This window comes from Choloepus didactylus, chromosome 2 (genome assembly GCF_015220235.1).
Source record: "Choloepus didactylus isolate mChoDid1 chromosome 2, mChoDid1.pri, whole genome shotgun sequence".
Classification (NCBI taxonomy): domain Eukaryota; kingdom Metazoa; phylum Chordata; class Mammalia; order Pilosa; family Megalonychidae; genus Choloepus; species Choloepus didactylus.
The window spans coordinates 121,801,381-121,829,015 of NC_051308.1; the positions used below are offsets into that span (position 1 = coordinate 121,801,381).

At 42.5% G+C, this 27,635-nt stretch overlaps 1 protein-coding gene across 1 annotated transcript in view; it reads left to right on the top strand.

Annotated features, from left to right (window-relative positions):
* The window catches only part of LOC119513179 (ER degradation-enhancing alpha-mannosidase-like protein 1), a 41,452-nt gene extending 16,022 nt beyond the window's left edge, over positions 1–25,430 (top strand). Inside the window, 4 exon segments of the mRNA XM_037808159.1 lie at positions 10,727–10,823; positions 23,391–23,439; positions 23,442–23,617; positions 23,619–25,430. Coding sequence (XP_037664087.1) covers positions 10,727–10,823; positions 23,391–23,439; positions 23,442–23,617; positions 23,619–25,430 — 2,134 coding nt within the window.
* The last annotated feature ends 2,205 nt before the right edge of the window (positions 25,431–27,635 follow it).

Below are 27,635 nucleotides of genomic sequence, written 5' to 3' on the forward strand. Positions count from 1 at the left end.
CTCTGGAGTCTCGCAGCCTGGTCATAACAGCCACGGGCAAGCTACGTGACCTCTCTGAGGCTCAGTTTCCTCATATGATAGTAACACCTACCCCATGGTTTATTATGAGGAGTATATGAGACGATGTTTGTAATGTGGTTACCAGAGTGCCTGGCATGTTGCAAGGGCTTGGGATACAAAGGTATGCTTGTCAGACTGAATGACAGGAGCCCGAGTTGCAGAGGATTTACAGTCTTCACAGGATGTGTAGCAACTACCCTCCACTTATAAAGGCTGTGGTAGACCAGGAGGTGTTGATCAAGACTGAAGCCAAGTGGAGAGTCTGTGAGTGAATCCCAGACTTCTCTGTCCCGGGCGTCTGACCAACAGGCCAGCTGTTAAAGGAAGGAAGGATGGTCTGAGTCTTGGCTAGTCTAGCCTACTGATGTCATGTGGACAATCTTAGTTAATCTTTGCAGCCCCTGTCCTTAGTTTTCCAGGGCTGCTATGACAAATACCACACACTGGTTGGCTTAAACAACAGGAATTTATTGTCTCACAGCTTTGGAGGCTGAAAATCCAACATCAAGATGTTTGCAGGGCTTGCTTTCTCCCAGATCCTGGAGTATTCCAGTAAGTTGTGGTCACAGAGTGAGCGTTCTCTTTCCTTGTGTTTGTTCCTTTGGTTTCTGCTGATTTCTGGCTACTATTTCTGTGTCCAATTTCCTTTGCTTAAAGGACTTCTGCCATATTGGATAAAAGCTCACCCTCATTTAGTCTGGGCACACCTTAACTTATAGCATCTACAAAGGTCCTATTTACAAATGGGTTCACATCCACAGGAACGTGGATTAAGGCTTGAACATGTCTATTGTAAGGAACCTGATTCAATTCACAACCAACCATCCTGTGAGTCTTAGGGGTGTTAAATTCATGGCTCAAGGTCATAGAGTGAATATGGAACAGACCTGGGATTATTTGAACCCAATGCGTTTAACTTTGCAAGAAATATTTGTCTTTTGTTGTTGTTGCTCTCCAGAACCTGAACACCCTTCCAAGCTTTAGGGAATCCTTTACTGTGTGAGTCTTGATGGGCAGAAAGTTGCCTCTCCCTGGCAGGCAGAATGAATGATTGGACTCCTCTCCACTGTTCCCCCAAACACCAACTTCAAACCTCCCGTGAGGCTGCAAAGCCAGGGAGCACTAAGACCAGCCTGCCGTGGGTCCACAGAGGAGACTGTGTCTGGCAGTGGCCTCCTGGCCTCGTTTCTGCGGCCTGCCTTCCTGAGGCCCTGGTTCCTCCCAATCTCCAAGTCTATGCCTCCAGCTCTCTGCACATTGAGCCCTGAATATCCTTCCCATAAAACCCTTTTGCGTAAGTGACCAAAGTTGGTTACTGTTTCTTGTGTTGAAGGATACTGATGACACAGACCCCACTGCCACATAAGGTTGCCTTCCCAGAGGTGCTGCCTATTTAGACTCGGGGGAGATGGTGCTGTGCTGGGCCCTATGTATAGGGATGGGGCTAACTAGTTACCTCTGGCCTTGCTCCTTCTGGCTTAAAATACCTTTTGCCAAGCACAGGAGTGTGGGAGTTACTGCTGGACGCCAGTAGCAGGGCTTAGTCACATGGTCAAGAGGGGTGGGATTTGACAAAGAGGGCCAGGAGCCACCCCAGGACGTCAACCTCCACCATCTATAACTCCTCCTCAAGGTCACACAGAGTGAGACACATACCCACGTATACCCATGCACTCTTCCACACGTACAATACCTGTTTCCTAACAGCCTTCCCTTCTTCCATCCTTACACATCCACACCAGGTGCCCGCTTGTGATATTCTTTTTCCCTCTGGCTCCTTTGACCCAGTTTATTTCCCTTCCCTGTCAGCCAACTGAGCTGCCCATTTGGTGCTGTGAAAGTGTAAAGTGTGAAGCAGGGAGTGGTGGGTGATAAAGCTAGAAAAAATGAGCAGATCTGGCCAGAGCACAGAGGGGCTCTACTAAAGGCCTGGGACTTTCCTATAAGGACAGAGGACCCTGAAGTGCCACGTCTGATGAAAGATCCTGGGTGCTGAGGGTGGGGGGCTGCACTCTGCAGCTTTCTGCTCCCTGAGGGCAGCCAAGGCACAGGTGCCCAGGGTATGACGCCTGCAGGCAGAGTCCCTGGGAGACCCCACTGCCACTCCCACCCCACTCTTCTTTCCCTTCCTCCTCTGGGGTCCTCTTCCTCTTCCTTTGTCACACTGCTTTCTGCTTCTCAAGGTGGATGGGAAGGAACAAATGACCCAATCTCCAGGCCACATGTGCATTTATACTTGAGCCTTCAGAGACAATTTCCTGAACTCCCCTGCCCCACCATCCACCAGAATGTGGGATCCCTGGGGACAGAGGACCTGCCTAATTCTTCTCCCTACAGTGGTTATCAGAGTGTCTTGCAGTGTCCTATAAATGTACATAGAATTGAAGATCAGCCCAAAAGACTGGGAATCTGGCTGTGTGACTGATAACGGAAAGATTTTGACTCTGTCTTCCAGAAAGATGAGGAAAGGAACTCAGTGTATAGGATGTTTCTTCCTTTTAAGCAAATGCCCTCAGGTCAACACTGACTTCATGCACAGGGCTTACTTCTTTGGTTTCACTCCTAGATTTCTGATGATTGTTCCTTACCACCACTTTTAGAACGGTGTTCTAAAAAGACTTATTTCCCTTTTTTGTTTTAAAATTCATTTGGCTTTTAAAATTGTCCTCATGAGAGGGTTGGTGGAAAATCCTTAGGTAACATTATTCCAATTGACAGATAATAAAACTGAGGAGATTTTGCTAGTCCTTCATAGTCCCATTTTCTTATGAAACCATTTCTTATTTTTTTTCTCATCTTCTCCTCAAGTCCCAACACACCCTCCCTTATGTCCACTTTAACTAATGTTCTTATTTCCTACTTCACCGAGAAAATGGAAGCAATCAGAAGAGATCTTCTACTTGCACCCACCTCCCAATACTCTCTTACCCCCATCTCTTTCTATACACTCTGCTTTCCCTCCTGTTACAATGAATGAACTTTCCAAACTCCCCTGTGAGGGCATGGTCTCCATTTGTGCACTGGATTCCAGGGCTCCAGCCTAAGAACATGGCTCCAGCAATTATCCTCTCTCCTACAACACCAAATTTTCCCTCACTACAGGATCGTTCCCATCAGAAAATAAACATGTTGCAATATCTCCCTATAAAAGAAAATCTTTTGATCCCATATCTCCCCCGGCCACCACCCATTTTTCTGCTTCCTATTGCAGCAAAACTCCTTTAAAGGGTTGATTACACTCAGTGTATCCACTTCTGTTCCTATTTCTTCTTGAATCCATTCTGAGCTGGCTTTTGTCTCCCCCATTACACGGAACACTTTCTGTTAATGTCATCAATGATCTCTATGTTGTCAAATCCAATGGTCAATTTTCATTCCTCATCTTACTTATCAGTAGCAGCTGCTCACTCCCCCCTTCTTGAACCACTACCTTCACTTGGCTTCCATGTTCTCCTCCCACCTCACTCAGTCTCATTTGTTGTTTCCCTCTCATCTCACAGACCTACACACATTGTAGTACGTAAAGGCTCAGTCCTTGGATTTCTTTTCTCTATCTCTACTACCTCCCTAAGTGATCTCAACCAATCTAAATGGCTATATGTTGGATGAAGGACCAAATTTCTATCTCCAGCCCTGACCTCTCCTGTATTCCAGATTCACATAGTCAACTACTTAGCTCCCAGGTCCATTTAGATATCTAGTAAGAACTGCAAAATTAACATGTTCAAGGACAAATTTCTAACTGCACCCCTCCTGTATTAGTCGGGGTTCTCTAGCGAAACAGAATCAATGAGAGATGTCTCTGACTATCAAATTTGTAAAAGTGACTCACGTGACTCTGGATGATGGGGAACATGTTTAAGACCACAGAATCCCAAGAGCATGTGCCCATTCCCTCATGTCATTTGCTGTGAAGTGGGTCCTTGGTCTGAAGCAATGCTGTGTGGAATACCATGACGGTGGATAAGGCATTCTGTAAGTCCACGGATGGTAGTTTTGGCAGAAGCATGCGTGCAGGGAAGGCAAACCCATATCCAGAGTATGTGTCTATTCCAGTAAGAACAAATCACTGCCCCTTCCATGATGGAAGTGGTCCAATGTAATCAACCTGCCACCGGGTAGCAGGCTGATCACCTCGGGGAAGGGCACCATATCGGGGACTGAGTGTGGGTCTCTGCTGCTGGCAGATTGGGCACTCAGCAGTGGCTGTGGTCAGGTCAGCCTTGGTGAGTGGAAATCTATGTTGCTGAGCCCATGCATAACCTCCATCCCTACTGCCATGACCACTTTGTTCATGAGCCCATTGGGCAATGACAGGAGTTGCTGGGGAAAGAGGCTGATGGGTATCCACCAAACGGGTCATTTTATCCACTTGGTTATTAAAATCTTCTTCTGCTGAAGTCACCCTCTGGTGAGCATTCATGTGGGACACAAATATCTTCATGTTGTTTGCCCACTCAGAAAGATCTATCCACATAACCCTTCCCCAGACTTCTTTGTCACCAATCTTCCAATCATGTTCCTTCCAAGTCCCTGACCATCCAGCCAAACCATTAGCAACAGCCCAGGAATCAGTATACAAACGCACCTTTGGCCAGTTCTCCTTCCAAGCAAAGTGAACAACCAGGTGCACTGCTTGAAGTTCTGCCTACTGGGAGGATTTCCCCTCATCACTGTCCTTCAGGGATATCCCAGAAAGGGGCTGCAGTGCTGCAGCTGTCCACTTTCGGGTGATGCCTGCATATCGTGCAGAACCATCTGTAAACCAGGCCCGAGTCCTCTCTTCCTCAGTCAACTGACTGTAAGGAACTCCCCAAGATGCCATAGCTGTGGGCTGGGAAAGAGAAGGTAAGGTGGAAGCAGTGGGGGCCATGGGCATTTGGGCCACTTCCTCATGTAAGTTACTTGTACTTTCAGGACCCACTTGAGCTCTATCTCTTATATACCATTTCCATTTTATGATGGAGTGCTGCTGTGCACGCCCAACTTTATGGCTTGGTGGGTCAGACAATACCCAACTCATGATAGGTAACTCAGGTCTCAGGGTAACTTGGTGGCCCATGGTTAAACTTTCTGTCTCTACCAAGGCCCAGTAGCAGGCCAACAGCTGTTTCTCAAATGGAGAGTAGTTATCTGCAGAGGATGGTAAAGCTTTACTCCAAAATCCTAAGGGCCTGCATTGTGATTCTCCTATAGGAGCCTGCCAAAGACTCCAAACAGCATCTCTATTTGCCACTGACACTTCCAGCACCACTGGGTCAGCTGGATCATATGGTCCAAGTGGCAGAGCAGCTTGCACAGCAGCCTGGACCTGTCCAGAGCCTCATCTTGTTCCAGTTCCCACTCAAAACTAGAAGCTTTCCTGGTCACTCGGTAAATGGGCAGGAGTAGCCCACCTAAATGAGGAATATGTTGTCTCCAAAATCCGAAGAAGCCAACTAAGCGTTGTGCCTCTTTTTTGGTTGTAGGAGGGACCAGGTACAACAGCTTATTCTTCACCTTAGAAGGAATATCTTGACAGGCCCCACACCACTGGACACCTAGAAATTTTACTGAGGTGGAAGGCCCCTGTATTTTTGTTGGATTTATCTCCCAGCCTCTGCCATGCAAATACCTTACCAACAAATCTAGAGTAGTTGCTACTTCTTGCTCAGTAGGTCCAATCAACATGATATCATCAATATAATGGACCAGTGTGATATCTTGTGGGAGGGAGAAATGATAAAGATCCCTGTGGACAATATTATGACATAGGGCTGGAGAGTTGATATAACCCTGTGGTAGCACAGTGAATGTAAACTGCTGGCCTTGCCAGCCGAATGCAAACTGTTTCTGGTGGTCCTTACTGACAGCAATTGAGAAAAAAGCATTTGCCAGATCAATAGCTGCATACCAGGTACCAGGGAAAAGCAGCTGCAATTGGAGTCACCACCTGGTGAAGCTTACGATAATCCACAGTCATCCTCCAAGACCCATCTGTTTTCTGCACAGGCCAAATAGGAGAGTTGAATGGGGATGTGGTGGGAATCCCCACCCCTGCATCCTTCAAGTCCTTAAGAGTGGCATTAATCTCTGCAATCCCTCCAGGAATCTGGTATTGCTTCTGGTTCACTATTTTGCTAGGCAGGGGCAGTTCTAGGGGCTTCCACTTGGCCTTTCCCCCCATAATAGCCCTCACTCCATGAGTCAGGGAACCAATGTGAGGATTCTGCCAATTGCTGAGTATGTCTATTCCAATTATGCATTCCGGCACTGGGGAAATAACCACAGAATGGGTCCGGGGACCCACTGGACCCACTGTGAGATGGATCTGAGTTAAAACTCCATCAATCACCTGACCTCTATAAACCCCAACTCTGACTGGTGGACCAGAGTGACGTTTTGGGTCTCTGGGAATTAATGTCACTTCTGAACCGGTGTCTAATAATCCACGAAATATCTGATCGTTTCCTTTTCCCCAATGCACAGTTACCCTGGTAAAAGGCTGTAGGTCCCCCTGGGGAACACTGGGAGGAAGATTAACAGTATAAATTTTTGGCAGTGTAACAGGGTCCTTCCCCAAGGGTACCTGGCCTTCCCTTCATTCAAGGGGCTCTGGATCTGTAAACTGTCTCAAGTCTCGGAATTGGTTAAGGGGCCGTGACTCTCTGTTTTTGTAATTCAAAGGAGACTTTTGTTCACATGACCTAGAATTCTTCTGCCTATATAGTTCAAACAAGAATTTAGTCAATTGCCCATCTATTTTACTACTTGATACTCCATGATCCACTAGCCAATGCCATAAGTCTCTGCAAGTCATATTATTTTGATTACTGCTTTGAGCCTGTTTTCCATTATGGTAGCCACACTCACCTTGTCTGTGGCGATTAACTGCAGCCACTTGGCTTCTGCCAACTCGGGACCTGATTATCCCCATTGTGTTTAAGGATTCCAGCTCAGTGGCAGCAGTTCCTCCAGTAATATCTGATCTACAGAGAAGGGCGACTACAGAGCTCTTCAGGGATGATGGAGCTAGTCTCACAAATTTATTCCTCACAGTCCTGGTAAAAGGTGTGTCCTCTGGACATTCCAGGGGTGTGTGAGCAGGTCTTCCATGATAAATCCACTCTAACATTCCAGTCTCTCTAAGCCTTTGAATCCCCTCCTCCACATTGTACCAGGGCAGTTCTGGCATTTCAACCTCTGGTGATGCCGGCCACCTTTTGATCCATGTTTCAGCCAACCACCCAGACTGTTAACGCCCTTTCTAACCCCTCGAGCTACAATATTGAATGTAGTGGACCCATTTCAGTAAATTCAGCCTGATCCAACCTTACATTCCTTCCACCATTATCCCACACCCTTAATATCCATTCCCACACATATTCCCCTGGTTTCTGTCTGTATAAGTTGGAAAACTCATACAGTTCCTTTGGAGTATAGCGTACTTCCTCATGGGTCACACTTTCTATCTCACCCTTTGGGTCCTGTTGGGACTTTAGTCTAGTTATAGGTCTTGAAGCAAAGACTGGTGGTGAGGGTGGGTCATGAAAAGAGTTAGAATTATCCCTCAAGCCATTTACCTCAGGACATTCTGTTGCATTTTCATCTCTTAAAACAGGATTAATTTCTCCAGACAGAGGAGTGAGGGCTGCTTCCTCAGGGGAGGTGATTACAGGCTTAGCAGGCACTGAAGGGTTAATCTCTTTAGGTGGGGGTTGGATGGCAGGCTCCCTAGGGCAGACTGGGGGTGGGGAAACTGTTTCCCCAGGACAGCCCTGTACAGGTAAATCTAACAATGACTCAAAAGAATCCAGGGTTCCAATGTCCTCACTGCCATTATTATCAATCCATATGTCCCCATCCCAAGTTTCTGGATCCCATTCTTTTCCAATCAGTGCCTTTACTTTAACAGCAGACACCCTGAGAGGTTGAGATTTACATTGTAAATCTGCTACTCGCACAATGAGAATCTGCGTCTGGTTTTCAGAAACTTCCAGTCTGCGGACACAGGAAATAAGATTTTCTTTCAGGGCACACATAGACACCTTTACATCTGTCATATGGCGTTTAAGTTTTGAATTTGAAGCCTTTAGCTCATCCCTTTCTCTTACAACTTTATCCAAAGTATCTAAGAGCAGCCAGCCAACATCATTATACCTCTCAATTCTGCAAAACTCTGTGAAGGTGTCGAAAACGCTGTCACCCAGAGCCTTGCTTCGTACTAGAGTATGATTAGGAGACTCAAACGGTGCTATTTTGCGTATCTCCTTTGCCAACTCATGCCATGGACTGTCAGTGCCCTCTTGATTATTGGAAATAGAGTCATTAGTGCCTTTGAATCTAATCAGAGCAGAAAACAAATTGTAAAAGCCCATTTTAAGATTCTGTTTATCAAGAACCACTCCCAGTACCAAGTTGTATTAGTTAGGGTTCTCTAGGGAAACAGAATCAATGAGAGGTGTCTCTGAGTATCAAATTTGTAAAAGTGACTCATGTGACTGTGGGTATGCAAAAGTCCAAATTCTGTAGAGCAGTCAGCAAACCGTCAACTCCAAGGAAGATGTCCGATGAACTCCTCAGAAAATGAACTGGCAACTTCGATGAACTCCTCAGGAAATGCTTCACTGGGCAGCCAAAGAAGAAGTGAAGATCCTCTATCTGTCTCGCTTATAAGTCTTCAACTGATTAATTGGATTAAATCCAGCCAATTGCGTTCTCTCATTGTGGAAGGCACGCTCTTTGGTGAGTCATCAGTGACAGCTGCAGTCAATTGACCAATGATTTAATAAACCAGCCTGTTGGTTTATTAACCAGCCACAAACGTCCTCACAGCAATTGTTAGGACAGTGTTTGCTTGACCAGACAGCTGGGTACTATCACCTGGCCAAGTTGACACATGAACCCAACCATCACATCTCCTAAATCTTAATCTTCCCCATTCAGTTTCTGCTCAGGTCAAAAACTTTGGTGTCACCCATGACTTCTCTCTTTTTCTCTCTCTCATACCCACATCTGATCCATGAACAAATCAGCTTTACCTCCAAAATACAGACCAAATCACTGCCTTCACTACCAGTCTCAGTCATCACCATTCCTCACTTGGATTATTTCAGTAGCCTTCTCTCTGTTCTCCCTTCGCTTACCGTGGTTTCTCTACAATCTGTTCTTCCCACAAAAGCCAGAGTGATCATGTTGCACAGAGCAGACCACAGTGCACCTCTGTGCAGTCTTCCAGGAGCTCCTTCTCACTCAGCATAAAAGCCAAAGTTTTTACAATAGCCCATTTACAACAGCCATCTTAGGCTACTGGACTGCTATTATTTCCCTGGTTGCCTCTCCTTCCCCTCTCCCTCGGCTCATCCTGCTCTGGCCTGCTTACTGCTCCTCAAACAAAGCAGGCACTGGGCTAACGCTTCGCAGCCCTGCCTGGAAGGATAGATTGCTGTAAACTGCAAACTCCTTCTTGCCTCAGTGCCTTAAATATGATGTTTCCTATTCCTAGAGTGCCTTTCCCTTGCTTGCTGCAGTCAGATTCCAACTACATCCACCAAACGTCTCATTCCTCAAACTTCAGTCAAATGGGTGGTTTTTCTCTGAAAGCTCGAGTTAGGGTGGTTTGGATTCCCCTCCACTCTCTTTTCACCACACGAGTGTCCCTTCTCTACTCCAGGGGATATTATCTAGCCCCCAAACGTCATCCTTGCTTAGGCAAACTCACTTCTCCTGCTTTAAAGAAGAGAAAGACTTATAATCACAGCCCATTATTACTAGTTTTGTTGCTGTCTTGTCCCATTACCCATCCCACCACCTCCCCAGCAGTTTCTCTTCCCTAAGTTCCAGTAGCATTTGGTACCCATCTTTACCAGCCAAACATAATTTTTGACTTGATGATATGTCTTCTTCTATTCTAGGAGTTCCACAAGTTAGGAGTCCACAAGTTGGCTTTGTACTTCCAGTGATTTGTACAGTTCTGGCACATAGTAGATGTTCAATAAATGCTTAAGGTAACAAAAATTCCAAAAGGACTTAAGCAGAGTTTTATATACAACAATAACTGAGAAATTACTATTTGATTTACAAAATGTCATTAAATTTACTATTCAACAATATACCTATTGTCTTGCATGAGGTAAAAATCATTTATAGGGTGCAAATTAGAATTTTCCTAGACTGAGTTCTGATAGGAGATGATAATTTTTTCATCTTCTAATAACTCTTATTAATCCAAATCCTTTAAAGGGAGAGCAGTATGTTTTGAAGAAAATGGAGACGTCCTTTTCAGGCAATAATTGACTCAGTTTCAGTGGGGTACGAGCCCAGGGGCAAACAGAATCCTGTGTTGAGGCTGCGACAAGTCTCGGACAGCTCTCAGTGCCGCAGGTTTGCCTGAGCCCCCAAGAACTGGGGCATCCCTCCTGATTAGCCCACATCAGGGTGTACTGAAAAACTTGTTAGGGGTTTCAGGGCATCCCTAACTTTCCACGCTTCAACCAGCTGAAGGTTTTTTAAAAATTGAGATGATCGCCCTCTAGTGGCAAATGTTTCTGGATTCTTAACTGCTGAACTGTTTCAAAATACTTTGCCCAAGCTAATTAGTTTGGGTCTCATCCAAAGTTTTGATGAATATTTTTGAAAAATATTCCTAGGGGAGTTCCTGCAATAACCCATTTTTTGTACCTCATAGGCTCTTTGGTACTGGTGAAGGATTGAACTCAGACTTTCAGAAGGGAGAGCCACTCCTGGGGATCGTGGTGGGCATCCCTGTTTCTAAACTGGGCCAAGTACAGAGCAGTCTCAGTGCCTGAAAAGGACTGCATGAGAGGGTTGTTTAATGGGTCTCGGTGAAATGGATGTCCTTTCTCATGTTCAAAGCTAGTCTCCATACCTGTGCTCTGGATTCTTCAGTATCTTTCCTTATCACATAGCTCCCTTTCATTTTATCTTCAAACTCTTTACTTCCTCTTAAAATTCAGCTCAAATGTCAGTTTATTTCAAGAATAAGATATCCCCTCCCAAACCCATACTAAGCTTGATTACATGCTCCTCCTGCCCCTCAAATACTGAATGCACACTTCTATTATAGCTTTTGTGACAATATTTAGCCTGCCAGTTACTTTTTGAGGGCAGGAACTGTAATAGATTCTATTAGAGTTTCTGGAATATAGTAAGTGAAATTACAATAAATGTGTGTGGACTATAATAACCCTATTAGTTAACCTATAAATCACATCCAATTTTCTAGTCTAGTTCCCTCATTTTATAGACAATAAACTGAGGGTTAGTGAAATTAAATAACTTGTCTAAGGCCTCACAGTCAGGGAAAGATATAAAATTATGATTACAGACTCTTGACTGATGAGGGATCCCTGTTTCTCCCACTAGGGACAACCTATATACCAACAGCATTGTGTACTTCCCTCTTTTGCAGAGAAAAGACACAAAACACACCATATAGTGCTTTGTAATGTATAGACTTTCCCTTAGTGTCCATGGCTTTGATAACATTTTTCTTAGAAAACTCAGAATCATGAGAAATGGACTGTAATAACCCTTAAATGCGGTAGCCTGGTTTAGTGGAAATGGTACAGGGATCTAAGAACCAGGGTGAGTATCTATTCAATGAACCTTTAAGGGAATTGTGTTAGTTGTTAAGAGGAATCAAAAGATAACCAGGGAGACTGGTGAGCTGTATGTTTTAGTTACTCCTCCAGGAAAGTAGGTAGAAAGCCAGGAACTGCGTGGACTGGACACCACAGAGCAATCTGACTTTGGGCATACTTCATACAACACTCAAGAAAACGTGGAACTGCTGAGATCAGCGAAATCTGTAAGTTTTTGCGGCCAGGGGACCCGCGCCCCTCCCTGCCAGGCTCAGTCCCGGGGGAGGAGGGGCTGTCAGCTCTGGGAAGGAGAAGGGAGAACTGCAGTGGCAGCCCTTATCGGAAACTCATTCTACTGATTCAAACTCCAACCATAGATAGACTGAGACCAGACACCAGAGAATCTGAGAGCAGCCAGCCCAGCAGAGAGGAGACAGGCATAGAAAAAAAACAACACGAAAAACTCCAAAATAAAAGTGGAGGATTTTTAGAGTTCTGGTGAACATAGAAAGGGGAAGGGCCCTGAGGCGCATATGCAAATCCTGAAGAAAAGCTGATCTCTCTGCCCTGTGGACCTTTCCTTAATGGCCCTGGTTGCTTTGTCTCTTAACATTTCAATAACCCATTAGATCTCTGAGGAGGGCCCGTTTTTTTTTTTTTGTTTTTTTTTTTTAATCCTTTTTTCTTTTTCTAAAACAATTACTCTAAGAAGCCCAATACAGAAAGCTTCAAAGACTTGCTATTTGGGCAGGTCAAGTCAAGAGCAGAACTAGGAGAGCTCTGAGACAAAACGCAATAATCCAGTGGCTGAGAAAATTCACTAAACACCACAACTTCCCAAGAAAAGGGGGGTGTCCGCTCACAGCCATCATCCTGGTGGACAGGAAACACTCCTGCCCATCGCCAGCCCCATAGCCCAGAACTGCCCCAGACAACCCAGTGTGACGGAAGTGCTTCAAATAACAGGCACACACCACAAAACTGGGCGTGGACATTAGCCTTCCCTGCAACCTCAGCTGATTGTCCCAGAGTTGGGAAGGTAGAGCAGTGTGAATTAACAAAGCCCCATTCAGCCATCATTTCAGCAGACTGGGAGCCTCCCTACACAGCCCAGCAGCCCAGAACTGCCCTGGGGGGACAGCACTCACCTGTGACATAGCACAGTCATCCCTCAACAGAGGACCCGGGGTGCACGGCCTGGAAGAGGGGCCCACTTGCAAGTCTCAGGAGCCATACGCCAATACCAAGGACTTGTGGGTCAGTGGCAGAGACAAACTGTGGCAGGACTGAACTGAAGGATTAGACTATTGCAGCAGCTTTAAAACTCTAGGATCACCAGGGAGATTTGATTGTTAGAGCCACCCCCCCCTCCCTGACTGCCCAGAAACACGCCCCATATACAGGGCAGGCAACACCAACTACACACGCAAGCTTGGTACACCAATTGGACCCCACAAGACTCACTCCCCCACTCACCAAAAAGGCTAAGCAGGGGAGAACTGGCTTGTGGAGAACAGGTGGCTCGTGGACGCCACCTGCTGGTTAGTTAGAGAAAGTGTACTCCACGAAGCTGTAGATCTGATAAATTAGAGATAAGGACTTCAATTGGTCTACAAATCCTAAAAGAACCCTATCAAGTTCAGCAAATGCCACGAGGCCAAAAACAACAGAAAATTATAAAGCATATGAAAAAACCAGACGATATGGATAACCCAAGCCCAAGCACCCAAATCAAAAGACCAGAAGAGACACAGCACCTAGAGCAGCTACTCAAAGAACTAAAGCTGAACAATGAGACCATAGTACGGGAGATAAAGGAAATCAAGAAGACCCTAGAAGAGCATAAAGAAGACATTGCAAGACTAAATAAAAAAAATGGATGATCTTATGGAAATTGAAGAAACTGTTGACCATATTAAAAAGATTCTGGACACTCATAGTACAAGACTAGAGGAAGTTGAACAACGAATCAGTGACCTCGAAGATGACAGAATGGAAAATGAAAGCATAAAAGAAAGAATGGGGAAAAAAATTGAAAAAATCGAAACGGACCTCAGGGATATGATAGATAATATGAAACGTCCAAATATAAGACTCATTGGTGTCCCAGAAGGGGAAGAAAAGGGTAAAGGTCTAGGAAGAGTATTCAAAGAAATTGTTGGGGAAAACTTCCCAAATCTTCTAAACAACATAAATACACAAATCATAAATGCTCAGTGAACTCCAAATAGAATAAATCCAAATAAACCCACTCCGAGACATATACTGATCACACTATCAAACACAGAAGAGAAGGAGCAAGTTCTGAAAGCAGCAAGAGAAAAGCAATTCACCACATACAAAGGAAACAGCATAAGACTAAGTAGTGACTACTCAGCAGCCACCATGGAGGCAAGAAGGCAGTGGCATGATATACTTAAAATTCTGAGTGAGAAAAATTTCCAGCCAAGAATACTTTATCCAGCAAAGCTCTCCTTCAAATTTGAGGGAGAGCTTAAATTTTTCACAGACAAACAAATGCTGAGAGAATTCGCTAACAAGAGACATGCCCTACTGGAGATACTGAAGGGAGCCCTACAGACAGAGAAACAAAGAAAGGACAGAGAGACTTGGAGAAAGGTTCAGTACTAAAGAGATTCGGTATGGGTACAATAAAGGATATTAATAGACAGAGGGGAAAAATATGACAAACACAAACCAAAGGATAAGATGGCCGATTCAAGAAATGCCTTCACGGTTATAACGTTGAATGTAAATGGATTAAACTCCCCAATTAAAAGATATAGATTCACAGAATGGATCAAAAAAAATGAACCATCAATATGTTGCATACAAGAGACTCATCTTAGACACAGGGACACAAAGAAACTGAAAGTGAAAGGATGGAAAAAAATATTTCATGCAAGCTACAGCCAAAAGAAAGCAGGTGTAGCAATATTAATCTCATATAAAATAGACTTCAAATGCAGGGATGTTTTGAGAGACAAAGAAGGCCACTACGTACTAATAAAAGGGGCAATTCAGCAAGAAGAAATAACAATCGTAAATGTCTATGCACCCAACCAAGGTGCCACAAAATACATGAGAGAAACACTGGCAAAACTAAAGGAAGCAATTGATGTTTCCACAATAATTGTGGGAGACTTCAACACATCACTCTCTCCTATAGATAGATCAACCAGACAGAAGACCAATAAGGAAATTGAAAACCTAAACAATCTGATAAATGAATTAGATTTAACAGACATATACAGGACATTACATCCCAAATAACCAGGATACACATACTTTTCTAGTGCTCATGGAACTTTCTCCAGAATAGATCACATGCTGGGACATAAAACAAGCCTCAATAAATTTAAAAAGATTGAAATTATTCAAAGCACATTCTCTGACCACAATGGAATACAATTAGAAGTCAATAACCATCAAAGACTTAGAAAATTCACAAATACCTGGAGGTTAAACAACACACTCCCAAACAATCAATGGGTTAAAGAAGAAATAGCAAGAGAAATTGCTAAATATATAGAGACGAATGAAAATGAGAACATAACATACCAAAACCTATGGGATGCAGCAAAAGCAGTGCCAAGGGGGAAATTTATAGAACTAAACGCATATATTAAAAAGGAAGAAAGAGCCAAAATCAAAGAACTAATGGATCAACTGAAGAAGCTAGAAAATGAACAGCAAACCAATCCTAAACCAAGTAGAAGTAAAGAAATAACAAGGATTAAAGCAGAAATAAATGACATAGAGAACAAAAAAACAATAGAGAGGATAAATATCACCAAAAGTTGGTTCTTTGAGAAGATCAACAAGATTGACAAGCCCCTAGCTAGACTGACAAAATCAAAAAGAGAGAAGACTCATATAAACAAAATAATGAATGAAAAAGGTGACATAACTGCAGATCCTGAAGAAATTAAAAAAATTATAAGAGGATACTATGAACAACTGTATGGCAACAAACTGGATAATGTAGAGGAAATGGACAATTTCCTGGAAACATATGAACAACCTAGACTAACCAGAGAAGAAATAGAAGACCTCAACCAACCCATCACAAGCAAAGAGATCCAATCAGTCATCAAAAAGCTTCCCACAAATAAATGCCCAGGGCCAGATGGCTTCACAGGGGAATTCTACCAAACTTTCCAGAAAGAACTGACACCAATCTTACTCAAACTCTTTCAAAACATTGAAGAAAATGGAACACTACCTAACTCATTTTATGAAGCTAACATCAATCTAATACCAAAACCAGGCAAAGATGTTACAAAAAAGGAAAACTACCGGCCAATCTCCCTAATGAATATAGATGCAAAAATCCTCAACAAAATACTTGCAAATCGAATCCAAAGACACATTAAAAAAATCATACACCATGACCAAGTGGGGTTTATTCCAGGCATGCAAGGATGGTTCAACATAAGAAAATCAATCAATGTATTACAACACATTAACAAGTCAAAAGGGAAAAATCAATTGATCATCTCAATAGATGCTGAAAAAGCATTTGACAAAATCCAACATCCCTTTTTGATAAAAACACTGCAAAAGGTAGGAATTGAAGGAAACTTCCTCAACATGATAAAGAGCATATATGAAAAACCTACAGCCAGCATAGTACTCAATGGTGAGAGACTGAAAGCCTTCCCTCTAAGATCAGGAAGAAGACAAGAATGCCCGCTATCACCACTGTTATTCAACATTGTGCTGGAAGTGCTAGCCAGGGCAATCCGGCAAGACAAAGAAATAAAAGGCATCCAAATTGGAAAAGAAGAAGTAAAACTGTCATTGTTTGCAGATGATATGATCTTATATCTAGAAAACCCTGAGAAATCGACGATACACCTACTAGAGCTAATAAACAAATTTAGCAAAGTAGCGGGATACAAGGTTAATGCACATAAGTCAGTAATGTTTCTATATGCTAGAAATGAACAAACTGAAGAGACACTCAAGAAAAAGATACCATTTTCAATAGCAACTAAAAAAATCAAGTACCTAGGAATAAACTTAACCAAAGATGTAAAAGACCTATACAAAGAAAACTACATAACTCTACTAAAATAAATAGAAGGGGACCTTAAAAGATGGAAAAATATTCCATGTTCATGGATAGGAAGACTAAATGTCATTAAGATGTCAATTCTACCCAAACTCATCTACAGATTCAATGCAATCCCAATCAAAATTCCAACAACCTACTTTGCAGACTTGGAAAAGCTAGTTATCAAATTTATTTGGAAAGGGAAGATGCCTCGAATTGCCAAAGACACTCTATACAAGAAAAACGAAGTGGGAGGACTTACACTCCCTGAATTTGAAGCTTATTATAAAGCCACAGTTGCCAAAACAGCATGGTACTGGCACAAAGATAGACATATAGATCAATGGAATCGAATTGAGAATTCGGAGACAGACCCTCAGATCTATGGCCGACTGATCTTTGATAAGGCCCCCAAAGTCACTGAACTGAGCCATAATGGTCTTTTCAACAAATGGGGCTGGGAGAGTTGGATATCCATATCCAAAAGAATGAAAGAGGACCCCTACCTCACCCCCTACACAAAAATTAACTCAAAATGGACCAAAGATCTCAATATAAAAGAAAGTACCATAAAACTCCTAGAAGATAATGTAGGAAAACATCTTCAAGACCTTGTATTAGGCGGCCACTTCCTAGACTTTACACCCAAAGCACAAGCAACAAAAGAGAAAATAGATAAATGGGAACTCCTCAAGCTTAGAAGTTTCTGCACCTCAAAGGAATTTCTCAAAAAGGTAAAGAGGCAGCCAACTCAATGGGAAAAAATTTTTGGAAACCATGTATCTGACAAAAGACTGATATCTTGCATATATAAAGAAATCCTACAACTCAATGACAACAGTACAGTCGGCCCAATTATAAAATGGGAAAAAGATATGAAAAGACAGTTCTCTGAAGAGGAAATACAAATGGCCAAGAAACACATGAAAAAATGTTCAGCTTCACTAGCTATTAGAGAGATGCAAATTAAGACCACAATGAGATACCATCTAACACCGGTTAGAATGGCTGCCATTAAACAAACAGGAAACTACAAATGCTGGAGGGGATGTGGAGAAATTGGAACTCTTATTCACTGTTGGTGGGACTGTATAATGGTTCAGCCACTCTGGAAGTCAGTCTGGCAGTTCCTTAGAAAACTAGATATAGAGTTACTATTCGATCCAGCGATTGCACTTCTCGGTATATACCCGGAAGATCGGAAAGCAGTGACATGAACAGATATCTGCACGCCAATGTTCATAGCAGCATTATTCACAATTGCCAAAAGATGGAAACAACCCAAATGTCCTTCAACAGATGAGTGGATAAATAAAATGTGGTATATACACACGATGGAATACTACGTGGCAGTAAGAAGGAACGATGTCGTGAAACATATGACAACATGGATGAACCTTGAGGACATAATGCTAAGCGAAATAAGCCAGGCACAAAAAGAGAAATATTATATGCTACCACTAATGTGAACTTTGAAAAATGTAAAACAAATGGCTTATAATGTAGAATGTAGGGGAACTAGCAATAGAGAGCAATTAAGGAAGGGGGAACAATAATCCAAGAAGAACAGATAAGCTATTTAACGTTCTGGGGATGCCCAGGAATGACTATGGTCTGTTAATTTCTGATGGATATAGTAGGAACAAGTTCACAGAAATGTTGCTATATTATGTAACTTTCTTGGGGTAAAGTAGGAACATGTTGGAAGTTAAGCAGCTATCTTAGGTTAGTTGTCTTTTTCTTACTCCCTTGTTATGGTCTCTTTGAAATGTTCTTTTATTGTATGTTTGTTTTCTTTTTAACTTTTTTTTCATACAGTTGATTTAAAAAAGAAGGGAAAGTTAAAAAAAAAAAAAAAAAACAAGGAAAAAAAAAAGATGTAGTGCCCCCTTGAGGAGCCTGTGGAGAATGCAGGGGTATTCGCCTACCCCACCTCCATGGTTGCTAACATGACCAGACATAGGGGACTGGTGGTTTGATGGGTTGGGCCCTCTACCACAGGTTTTACCCTTGGGAAGACGGTTGCTGCAAAGGAGAGGCTAGGCCTCCCTATGGTTGTGCCTAAGAGCCTCCTCCCGAATGCCTCTTTGTTGCTCAGATGTGGCCCTGTCTCTCTAGCTAAGCCAACTTGAAAGGTGAAATCACTGCCCTCCCCCCTACGTGGGATCAGACACCCAGGGGAGTGAATCTCCCTGGCAACGTGCAATATGACTCCCGGGGAGGAATGTAGACCTGGCATCGTGGGACGGAGAACATCTTCTTGACCAAAAGGGGGATGTGAAAGGAAATGAAATAAACTTCAGCGGCAGAGAGAATCCAAAAGGAGCCGAGAGGTCACTCTGGTGGGCACTCTTATGCACACTTTAGACAACCCTTTTTAGGTTCTAAAGAATTGGGGTAGCTGGTGGTGGATACCTGAAACTATCAAACTACAACCCAGAACCCATGAATCTCGAAGACAGTTGTATAAAAATGTAGCTTATGAGGGGTGACAATGGGATTGGGAAAGCCATAAGGACCACACTCCACTTTGTCTAGTTTATGGATGGATGAGTAGAAAAATAGGGGAAGGAAACAAACAGACAAAGGTACCCAGTGTTCTTTTTTACTTCAATTGCTCTTTTTCACTCTAATTATTATTCTTGTTATTCTTGTGTGTGTGCTAATGAAGGTGTCAGGGATTGATTTGGGTGATGAATGTACAACTATGTAATGGTACTGTGAACAATCGAAAGTACGATTTGTTTTGTATGACTGCGTGGTATATGAATATGTCTCAATAAAATGAAGATTAAAAAAAATAATAATAAATTAAAAAAAAAAAAAAAAAAGATAACCAGGATACTAACTGTGTCCTCAAGTAGCTGGCACTCTAGTAGGGGAGGTAAAGACACATCTACAAATAAATGTAATATAAAAGAGTTATGAATGTGAAAATGTAGAAGAATCACTCAAAGCTAGGGAAATCAGGAAAGGTTTCTGTGAAAATTTAAATTGTGTGAGAACATGAAAGATGAGTAACATTTTGACAGACAGTAGTAGATAAAGACCTTTTAGGTGAAGAGAGTAAGTCTTTAAGACTTTAGTTTGAAGAGGAATTTCTAAAGAATATGAATAAAGAACTCGATATCTATATCTATATATCTGCATGTATGTACCTACCTAGTTATTTCAGGAATGGAAAATGGCAGAGTGAGGAGCTCATCAAATGCTTTCCTGAAAAAAGGAATCATAAAATAGACAAAAGTATAAAATAAGCAAAAATAGCCACTTAGCATTCTAGAGATTGATCAAAGACATACAACAAATTGAGAAGTACGTATTCAAGAAAAACTGCTGAATCTCAGGTAAGAACAATGTGAGTCTGTGGTGTTTTAGCCTGGGGTTGCACCCAACCTCTTCCCAGCTCCATCAGCATGGCAGTTCTACCAGGGCAGGACAAGCGGGGAAAAACCATCAACTTTGCTGCTGTAGGGGGTTGATTTTACTCGGAGTGGAACACAGAAAAACTCCACACTCCTCGACTTTGTTAGACATGTTAGCAATCTCAGTAGCAAATGAACATGAAAAGTCAGTGCAGTGAGCCTGAGGTTTGGGTACTGGTTGGGTCAAGAAACAGACTGGCCGACTAGCCAGAAATTTAACAGGGAGATATGGGAAATGAGACAGCCATAGTGTATCTGGATAAACTACCACATATCTCTGGCAGCGTCGAAGGCTTCATGCACGTGCAAGGCTGAGCACACATTCAGAAGAGACCAGACAGATCCTTAAATACCCATGCACTCATGGCGGACGTGAGGCCTTGTGTACAGGCAGAAAAGATACCAAAGGGCCCTTGGGCAGACGTGTAAACTGCCTGAACTTTGAATGTTTCTCAACCTACACACAGATTCTTTGGCAAATGGCACAGCCCTTGTTGGCTAAATGTATTTGAGCACAACGTGTGACAAATCATTGGATGACCACTAAGGTATACTGACACATGGGTGACTCCTAGGAAGCCAGGCTTAGAAATATAAAAAAGATTTAAAAAAACAAAACTGAGCAAAGACATCAGTGGCTGCATAGGATGGAGGAGACAGTCACCACAGAATGGTGCAGGCAAATCACTAAACCAGCAAACAAAAAACAGAATCATCATCAGCACAGTCACCTCCCTGGTTGGGGGAGATCAGGGCAGAACTCAGACTTGCTACAATAATATATTACCAAAAATGTCCAGTTTTCAAAAAAAACTTTACGGTATATGCAAAGACCAGGTAAGAGTGACCTATTCTCAAGAAAAAAGCATTCAATAAAAACTGTTTCTGAGGGGCCCAGATATTGGATGTAATAGACAAACATTTCAAAGCAGCTATTATAAATATGTTCAAAGAACCAAAAGAAACTGTATTTAAGAAATTAATTCAAAGTACAGAAATGACTCATAAAATACAGAATATCAATAAAGAGATAGAAATTATATTTTAAAAGGGCCAAATGGAAATTCCAGGTTGAAAAGAACAATAACTGAACTGAAAAATTTACTAGAGGAGGCTCAACAGAAGATATGAGATGGCAAGAGAAAGAACTGGCAAACTCAAAGATAGAACAATAGAAATTATCCAATCTGAAGAACAGAAAGGACAAATTGTGAAGAAAAGGTAACAGTACCTCAGAAACCTTTGGAGCACATAAAGTGCTCCAACATAACACATAATGGGAGTCCCAGAAGGAGAGAAGAGAGAGGAGCAGAAAAAATATTTGAGGAAATAATGGCCTAAGACTTTCAAAATTTGAAGAAAAAACAGTAATCTCCACATTAAACAATCTCAACAGACTCCAAATAAAATAAACACAAAGAGATCCACACCATGATTCATTACGGTCAAATTGTCCAAAGACAAAGACAGAGACAAAATCTTGAAAGCAGTAAGAGAAAACTATTTACCACAAAGAGGACAACAAAAATACTATTACAGATGACTTCTCATCAATTGAATAAATCAAGAATTAAAAAATTCATTGTTGGACTTATTTAAAGGTGCAAAATATATGACAAGAATAGCAAAAAAAGGAGAGGAGAGTAAATGAGCCTATACCAAAGTAAATTTCTATCTATATTTTACTGGAATTAAGTTAGTAATACTATGGAATTAACTGCAATGTTTATCCATATTGAATCCCACTGAGAAAATAACTGAAAAAATATAGTAAACAAACAAACAAATAAATTAAATTAAACGCTGGAAAATATCCATTTAACACAAAGGAAGGCAGTAAAAGAGGAAGAGAGAAACAAAGAATACATGAGATATACAGGAAACAAATAGAAACATGGCAGACGTAAATCCAGACATATCAGTAATGACCTTAAATGTGAATGAATCAAACACTTCAAATAAAAGTCAGAGATGTCAGACTGATTAAAACATAAGATCCAACTATGCATTTTCTTCAAGACATATTTTAGATTTAAAGACATGAAGAAAGTGAAAGGATAGAAAAAGATGTACTATGCAAACAGTAACCCAAAGAGAGCTGGAGGGATTATACTTATATGTGGCAAAACAGACTTTAATACAAACATATTACTAGAGAGTAAGAGTGATACTTCATAATGATAAAAGGGTCAATTCATCAAGAAGATATAACAGTTTTAATGTATATGCACATAGCAAAAAAAGTCCCAAAACAGGTGAAGCAAATACTGACAAAACTGAAAGGAGAAATAGACAGTTCAATGATAGTAGTTGGAGACTTCGATACCCTATTCTCAATAATTGATAGAATATCTAGAAAGAAAATCAGCAAGGATATAGTTTTAAACAACACTACCACCACTTGACCTGTCATTTATATTATACTCCCACCAAACCAGCAGAATATGCATTTTTTCCAAGTAAACATGGATCATTCTCTGGGAATTTAATAATTCAAAAGCATTACCTTTAAAAGCATTGAAATCATATAAAGTGTATTCTGCAACCATAATGGAATTAAATTAGGAATCAACAATGGAAAAAAAAATGAGAAATTTGCCAAGTAATTTGGATTTTAAACAGCACACTTCTCTAAAATAACCATGGGTCAAAGAAGAAATCATAGGGTAAAGCTTTCTCCCTACAATTAGGAACAAGGCAAGAAAGACTTCTTTCACTACTTCTATTTAACATTGTACTGGAGGTTCTAACTCATACAATATGGGTAAAAAAGCGAATAAAAAAAAAAAAAGAGAGAAAGAAAGAAATGAAAGGCATCCAGATTGGAAAGGAAGAAGTAAAATTATCTTTATTTGCGGACAGTATTATCCTGTGTGGAGAAAACTGTAAGGAATCCACAAAACAAAATGAAACAAAACAAACATTAGAACTAATAAGTGAGCTCAGCAAGGTCACAGGATACAAGATCAAGACATAAAAATCAATTGTATTTCTATATACTAGGAATGAACAATTTGTAAACGAAATTAAGAAAACAATTCCAGCCACAAAAGCATCAAAAATAATAAAATACTAAAAAGTGAATTTCACAAACAAATGCAAGACTTGTCCACTGAAAATTAGAATAAATTATCTGGGAGAAATCAAATATCTAAATAAATGGAGAGCGATTTCATGTTGATGGATTGTAAGACAATATTAAGATGGCAATTCTCCCCAAATTGATCTAAGGATTCAATACAATCCCTGTAAAAATACATACAGAAGCAATGGCTAGCGCTCGTCCTGGGGCTGGTGCTCCTCCGACTCGGCCTCCAGGGATGCTATGGCTGGTCTTCGGGCTGGGGCCCAGCATGGGCTTCTCCCAGCGCTTCCCGCTCAGCTTCGGCTTCCAGCGCCTGAGGGGCCCCGACGAACGCGCGCCGCCCGCCGCGGGGCCCGGGGGGCCGTCGGGGCCGTCGTGGTTGCAGCCTCCGGTGCCCGGGGCGGCGCCCGGGGCCGGGCATGTGCGGCCCAGCCCACTGGGGCTACGTGCTGGGCGGCCGGGGCTGCGGCCGGGACGATGACGAGAAGCGCTACAGCGGCGCCTTCCCGCCCCAGCTGCGCGCCCAGATGCGTGAGCTGGCGCGGGGCATGTCCGCCTTCGGCTACGACAACTACATGGTGCACCCCTTCCCGCATGATGAGCTCAACCCCATCCACTGCCGCGGCCGGGGGCCGGACTGCGGGGACCCTTCAAATTTGAACATCAGTGATGTCCTAGGGAACTATAAATTGACTCTTGTTGGTGCATTGGATACACTTGCAATAATGGGAAACTCATCCGAGTTCCAGAAAGCAGCCAAGTTAGTGATCAGCACAGTTTCATTTGACAAAGATTCTACCATCCAAGTCTTTGAGGCCACAATAAGAGTCCTGGGAAGCCTCCTTTCTGCTCACAGAATAATAACTGACTCCAAGCAGCCCTTTGGTGACATGACAATCCAGGATTATGATAATGAATTGTTGCACGTGGCTCATGACCTGCCCGTGTGACTCCTCCCCGCCTTTGAAAACAGCAAGACAGGCATCCCCTATCCTCGGGTCAATCTAAAGACAGGCGTCCCTCCTGACGCCAATAATGAGAAGTGCACGGCAGGCGCTGGTTCCCTTTTGGTGGAGTTTGGGATTCTGAGCCAACTTCTGGGGGACTCCACATTTGAGTGGGTGGCCAGACGAGCAGTGAAAGCCCTCTGGAACCTCTGGAGCAATGACATCGGATTATTAGGCAATGTCGTGAACATTCAGACGGGCCATTGGGTTGGAAAGCAGAGTGGCTTGGGTGCTGGCCTGGACTCCTTCTATGAGTACCTCTTAAAATCTTACATTCTCTTTGGAGAAAAAGAAGACCTAGAAATGTTTAATGCTGCATATTGGAGTATTCAGAACCACTTAAGAAGAGGTCGGGAGGCCTGTAACAAGGGAGAAGGAGACCCCCCACTCTATGTCAATGTGAACATGTTCAGTGGACAGCTGATGAACACCTGGATTGACTCTCTGCAGGCCTTCTTCCCTGGACTGCAGGTTCTAATAGGAGATGTGGAAGATGCCATCTGTCTCCACACTTTTTACTATGCCATCTGGAAACGACATGGGGCCCTGCCTGAGAGATGTAACTGGCAGCTGCAGGCCCCTGATGTTCTCTTCTACCTGCTGAGACCAGAGTTGGTGGAATCTACATATCTCCTCTTCCAGGCAACCAAGAATCCCTTTTACCTCCATGTGGGAATGGATATTCTGCAGGGTCTGGAAAAGTACACAAAAGTCAAATGTGGGTACGCAACGCTGCATCACGTCATAGACAAATCCAAAGAGGACCGGATGGAGAGCTTCTTTCACAGTGAGACCTGTAAATACTTGTATCTGCTATTTGATGAAGAGAATCCAGTACACAAATCTGGAACCAGATACATGTTTACAACTGAGGGACACATTGCATCTGTGGACAAACACCTACGGGAATCACCCTGGAAGGTATTCTTTTCTGAAGGAGAGCCCGATGAAGAGGGAAATTCTGTACCCAGGCCTAAATCTCATGAATTAAAGGTCATCAACTCCAGCTCCAATTGCAATCGTGTTCCTGATGAGAGGACATATTCCCTGCCCTTAAAGAGCATCTACAAGTGACAGATTGACCAGATGGTTGGCTTGATCGCCTGTCCTCCGTGTGGCCTCAAGTTCAATCAGACACCAGCAACGGAACCAAACCCAGCTGATATCCAGTCTGAAGTGGAAGGAAAAGGACAGAAGATTGGCCGTCCATGATGGTGTAGGAATTTCTGTCCAGCTGCTCACCCACATGCTATTAACTCTTGCATGTTTTAGTTTTTCTTTTCCATTCAATAAAATGCCCCTATTTTTCTTAAGGATATAATCCAAAATAAGAAGATACATGGGAATTGGATTCTTTAGAAATGCTGATGTCATGAAGCACAGTTGATGGGACATCTTGGGATTGATCTTCAAAGGTTAATACTTCAGACCCCAGGTCTCCTCTCTTTGCTGGCACTTGTCATAGCTGCAGTACTGCTACCTCTTGGTTAGGGGACTGTGAATGAAATTTTTCTGAAAAAGGATCTGAGATTTACTTGACATCTTTTTTTTTTTTTTTTTTTTGCATTTTGAAAATGTCATCCTTTCTCTCTTTTTTTTATTGGATACTTGGGCTGTCCCCCAGATATCCAACCACAATTTTAGATCACATGAGGAAAAAAATCCAGTTATTCGTTTGCTTCCCAAGTGATCTTCACAGTGTTTCAAGTTAACTGTTTGAAACAATGGCCTTATCAGAATTCTAACAGGCAGTCTCCTAGTTATGACATCGTGCTATCAAGAAGTTAACAGGAACTTCATTCCGATGCTATTTTGTACTTATTTTGAACATCACCTTACCTGAGGAACTCCGTGGTTCCACAACCAGGTGCCTTCCAGGGAGAGAAAAACACCTGCGAATGTCTGAGCTTCTATCTGTCTCATATTTACTAACCAAGGATTCTCAATTCTGACCATGTTTGGGTTAGAATTTTGTTTGTTTTTGCTTCATATGTCTAATGACAATTAGTTAACTCAGGGAGAACAAAATGATCGGTGACTTTCTGGAGTCCCTTGAACAGTTTCCTATATAATGCGGGCTTTAGATCAGTGCCTTACGCTAGTTTTGGTTTGGGTCCCTGGATGTGAAAGCTGCCGCTATGGTTTAGATAGGCTTGTTTTTGTTACCACATGGGGGGCCATATTGAAATGGGGTGGGATGGGGTGTTAGTGAGGAAGATTGCTGGAAACACTGGGCCAGTCGTTACCTTTCAACCTGACATTTTTAAGCAAGCACAAACAAGGAGGAGGTTGTGCTAAAATGCCTTCTTTTGTTATTCTTTCCTGACTCAGAACAGAAGTTTCTCTTTGAACTTAGGCTGAGTGCTCATAAAAAGCAGAGCTGGGTTTGAAAGCCCTTGTCTGGCTTCTGTGGGACATCAGAGGTTGAAATGCATTCCAGTAGAAAGGGAGAGGATATCTCTAACCTCTAATCCCAGTTTCTCACCTGTCACTGTTGCCACCTCAAATGATTTTATTTTATTCGCCTGAAAGCTAGAAATAAGTGCTAAGCCATTGCATTTTTCAATCGAAAGGGAGACATTTTTATTCCTTCTTGGAAATTAAGTGTTTAAATGTTACAGGTTTTAAAGGTAGATAAGTTATTCAGTTCTCGGAGATTTTTAAAAAGGGGATTTTCAGTAAGATACATTCCATTGCTAATTCTTAAACATTTACTATGCAAATTGTCTTAAAGTAAAAAAAAATCAAATTCTTCCACTTTATCTTTTTATTTCAAAAGCATTATTCTTTTTATCAACAGCTTCTCAGCTACTGAATAGAAAACTTTCTTTGTAAATACTATATATAATCTTAATGTTTTCATTGAATCCATTACACCAAATTATTCCATTTTACACACACACACACACCTGTATCTTTTCTCCAGGAAGACTGAGGTGGGACTGCTGCTGACACATTTGGGAGAATGGGGCATGTCAGGGACAGAAGTGAGTCTTGTATGCATCTGTTTTCTCTTTTGACGCTCTCCTCATTGACCTCTCCTGCTCTCGTGGTGACAGTGATGTGTAACGATGCCCGCATTCCCCCGTTCATCCGACGCCTGCATTCCCCTGTTCATCCGGCCCTTCATCTGCCCCTTCGAGCACCCGCTGGCATTTCTTCCTCCCTGCCCCTGGCATGGGGATCTGAGCCTGGCAGCACCATCATGCTTCAAGTGCTGCAGATGCAGCTCAGGGGCTCCAGGCTGACATGAAATACATTTTGAATTAAGGCCTGAATCATGTTGACTTCCTGGCACAGGACTTGTATGAATTGGTGGGGCTGAGCGCTGCGTGAGTTACCGCATACAAATCCTGGCTGTCGAGCTTCCAGAATACCCGCTCTAAAGTTTGATGCTACCTGGTCAGTAGTTTGTGT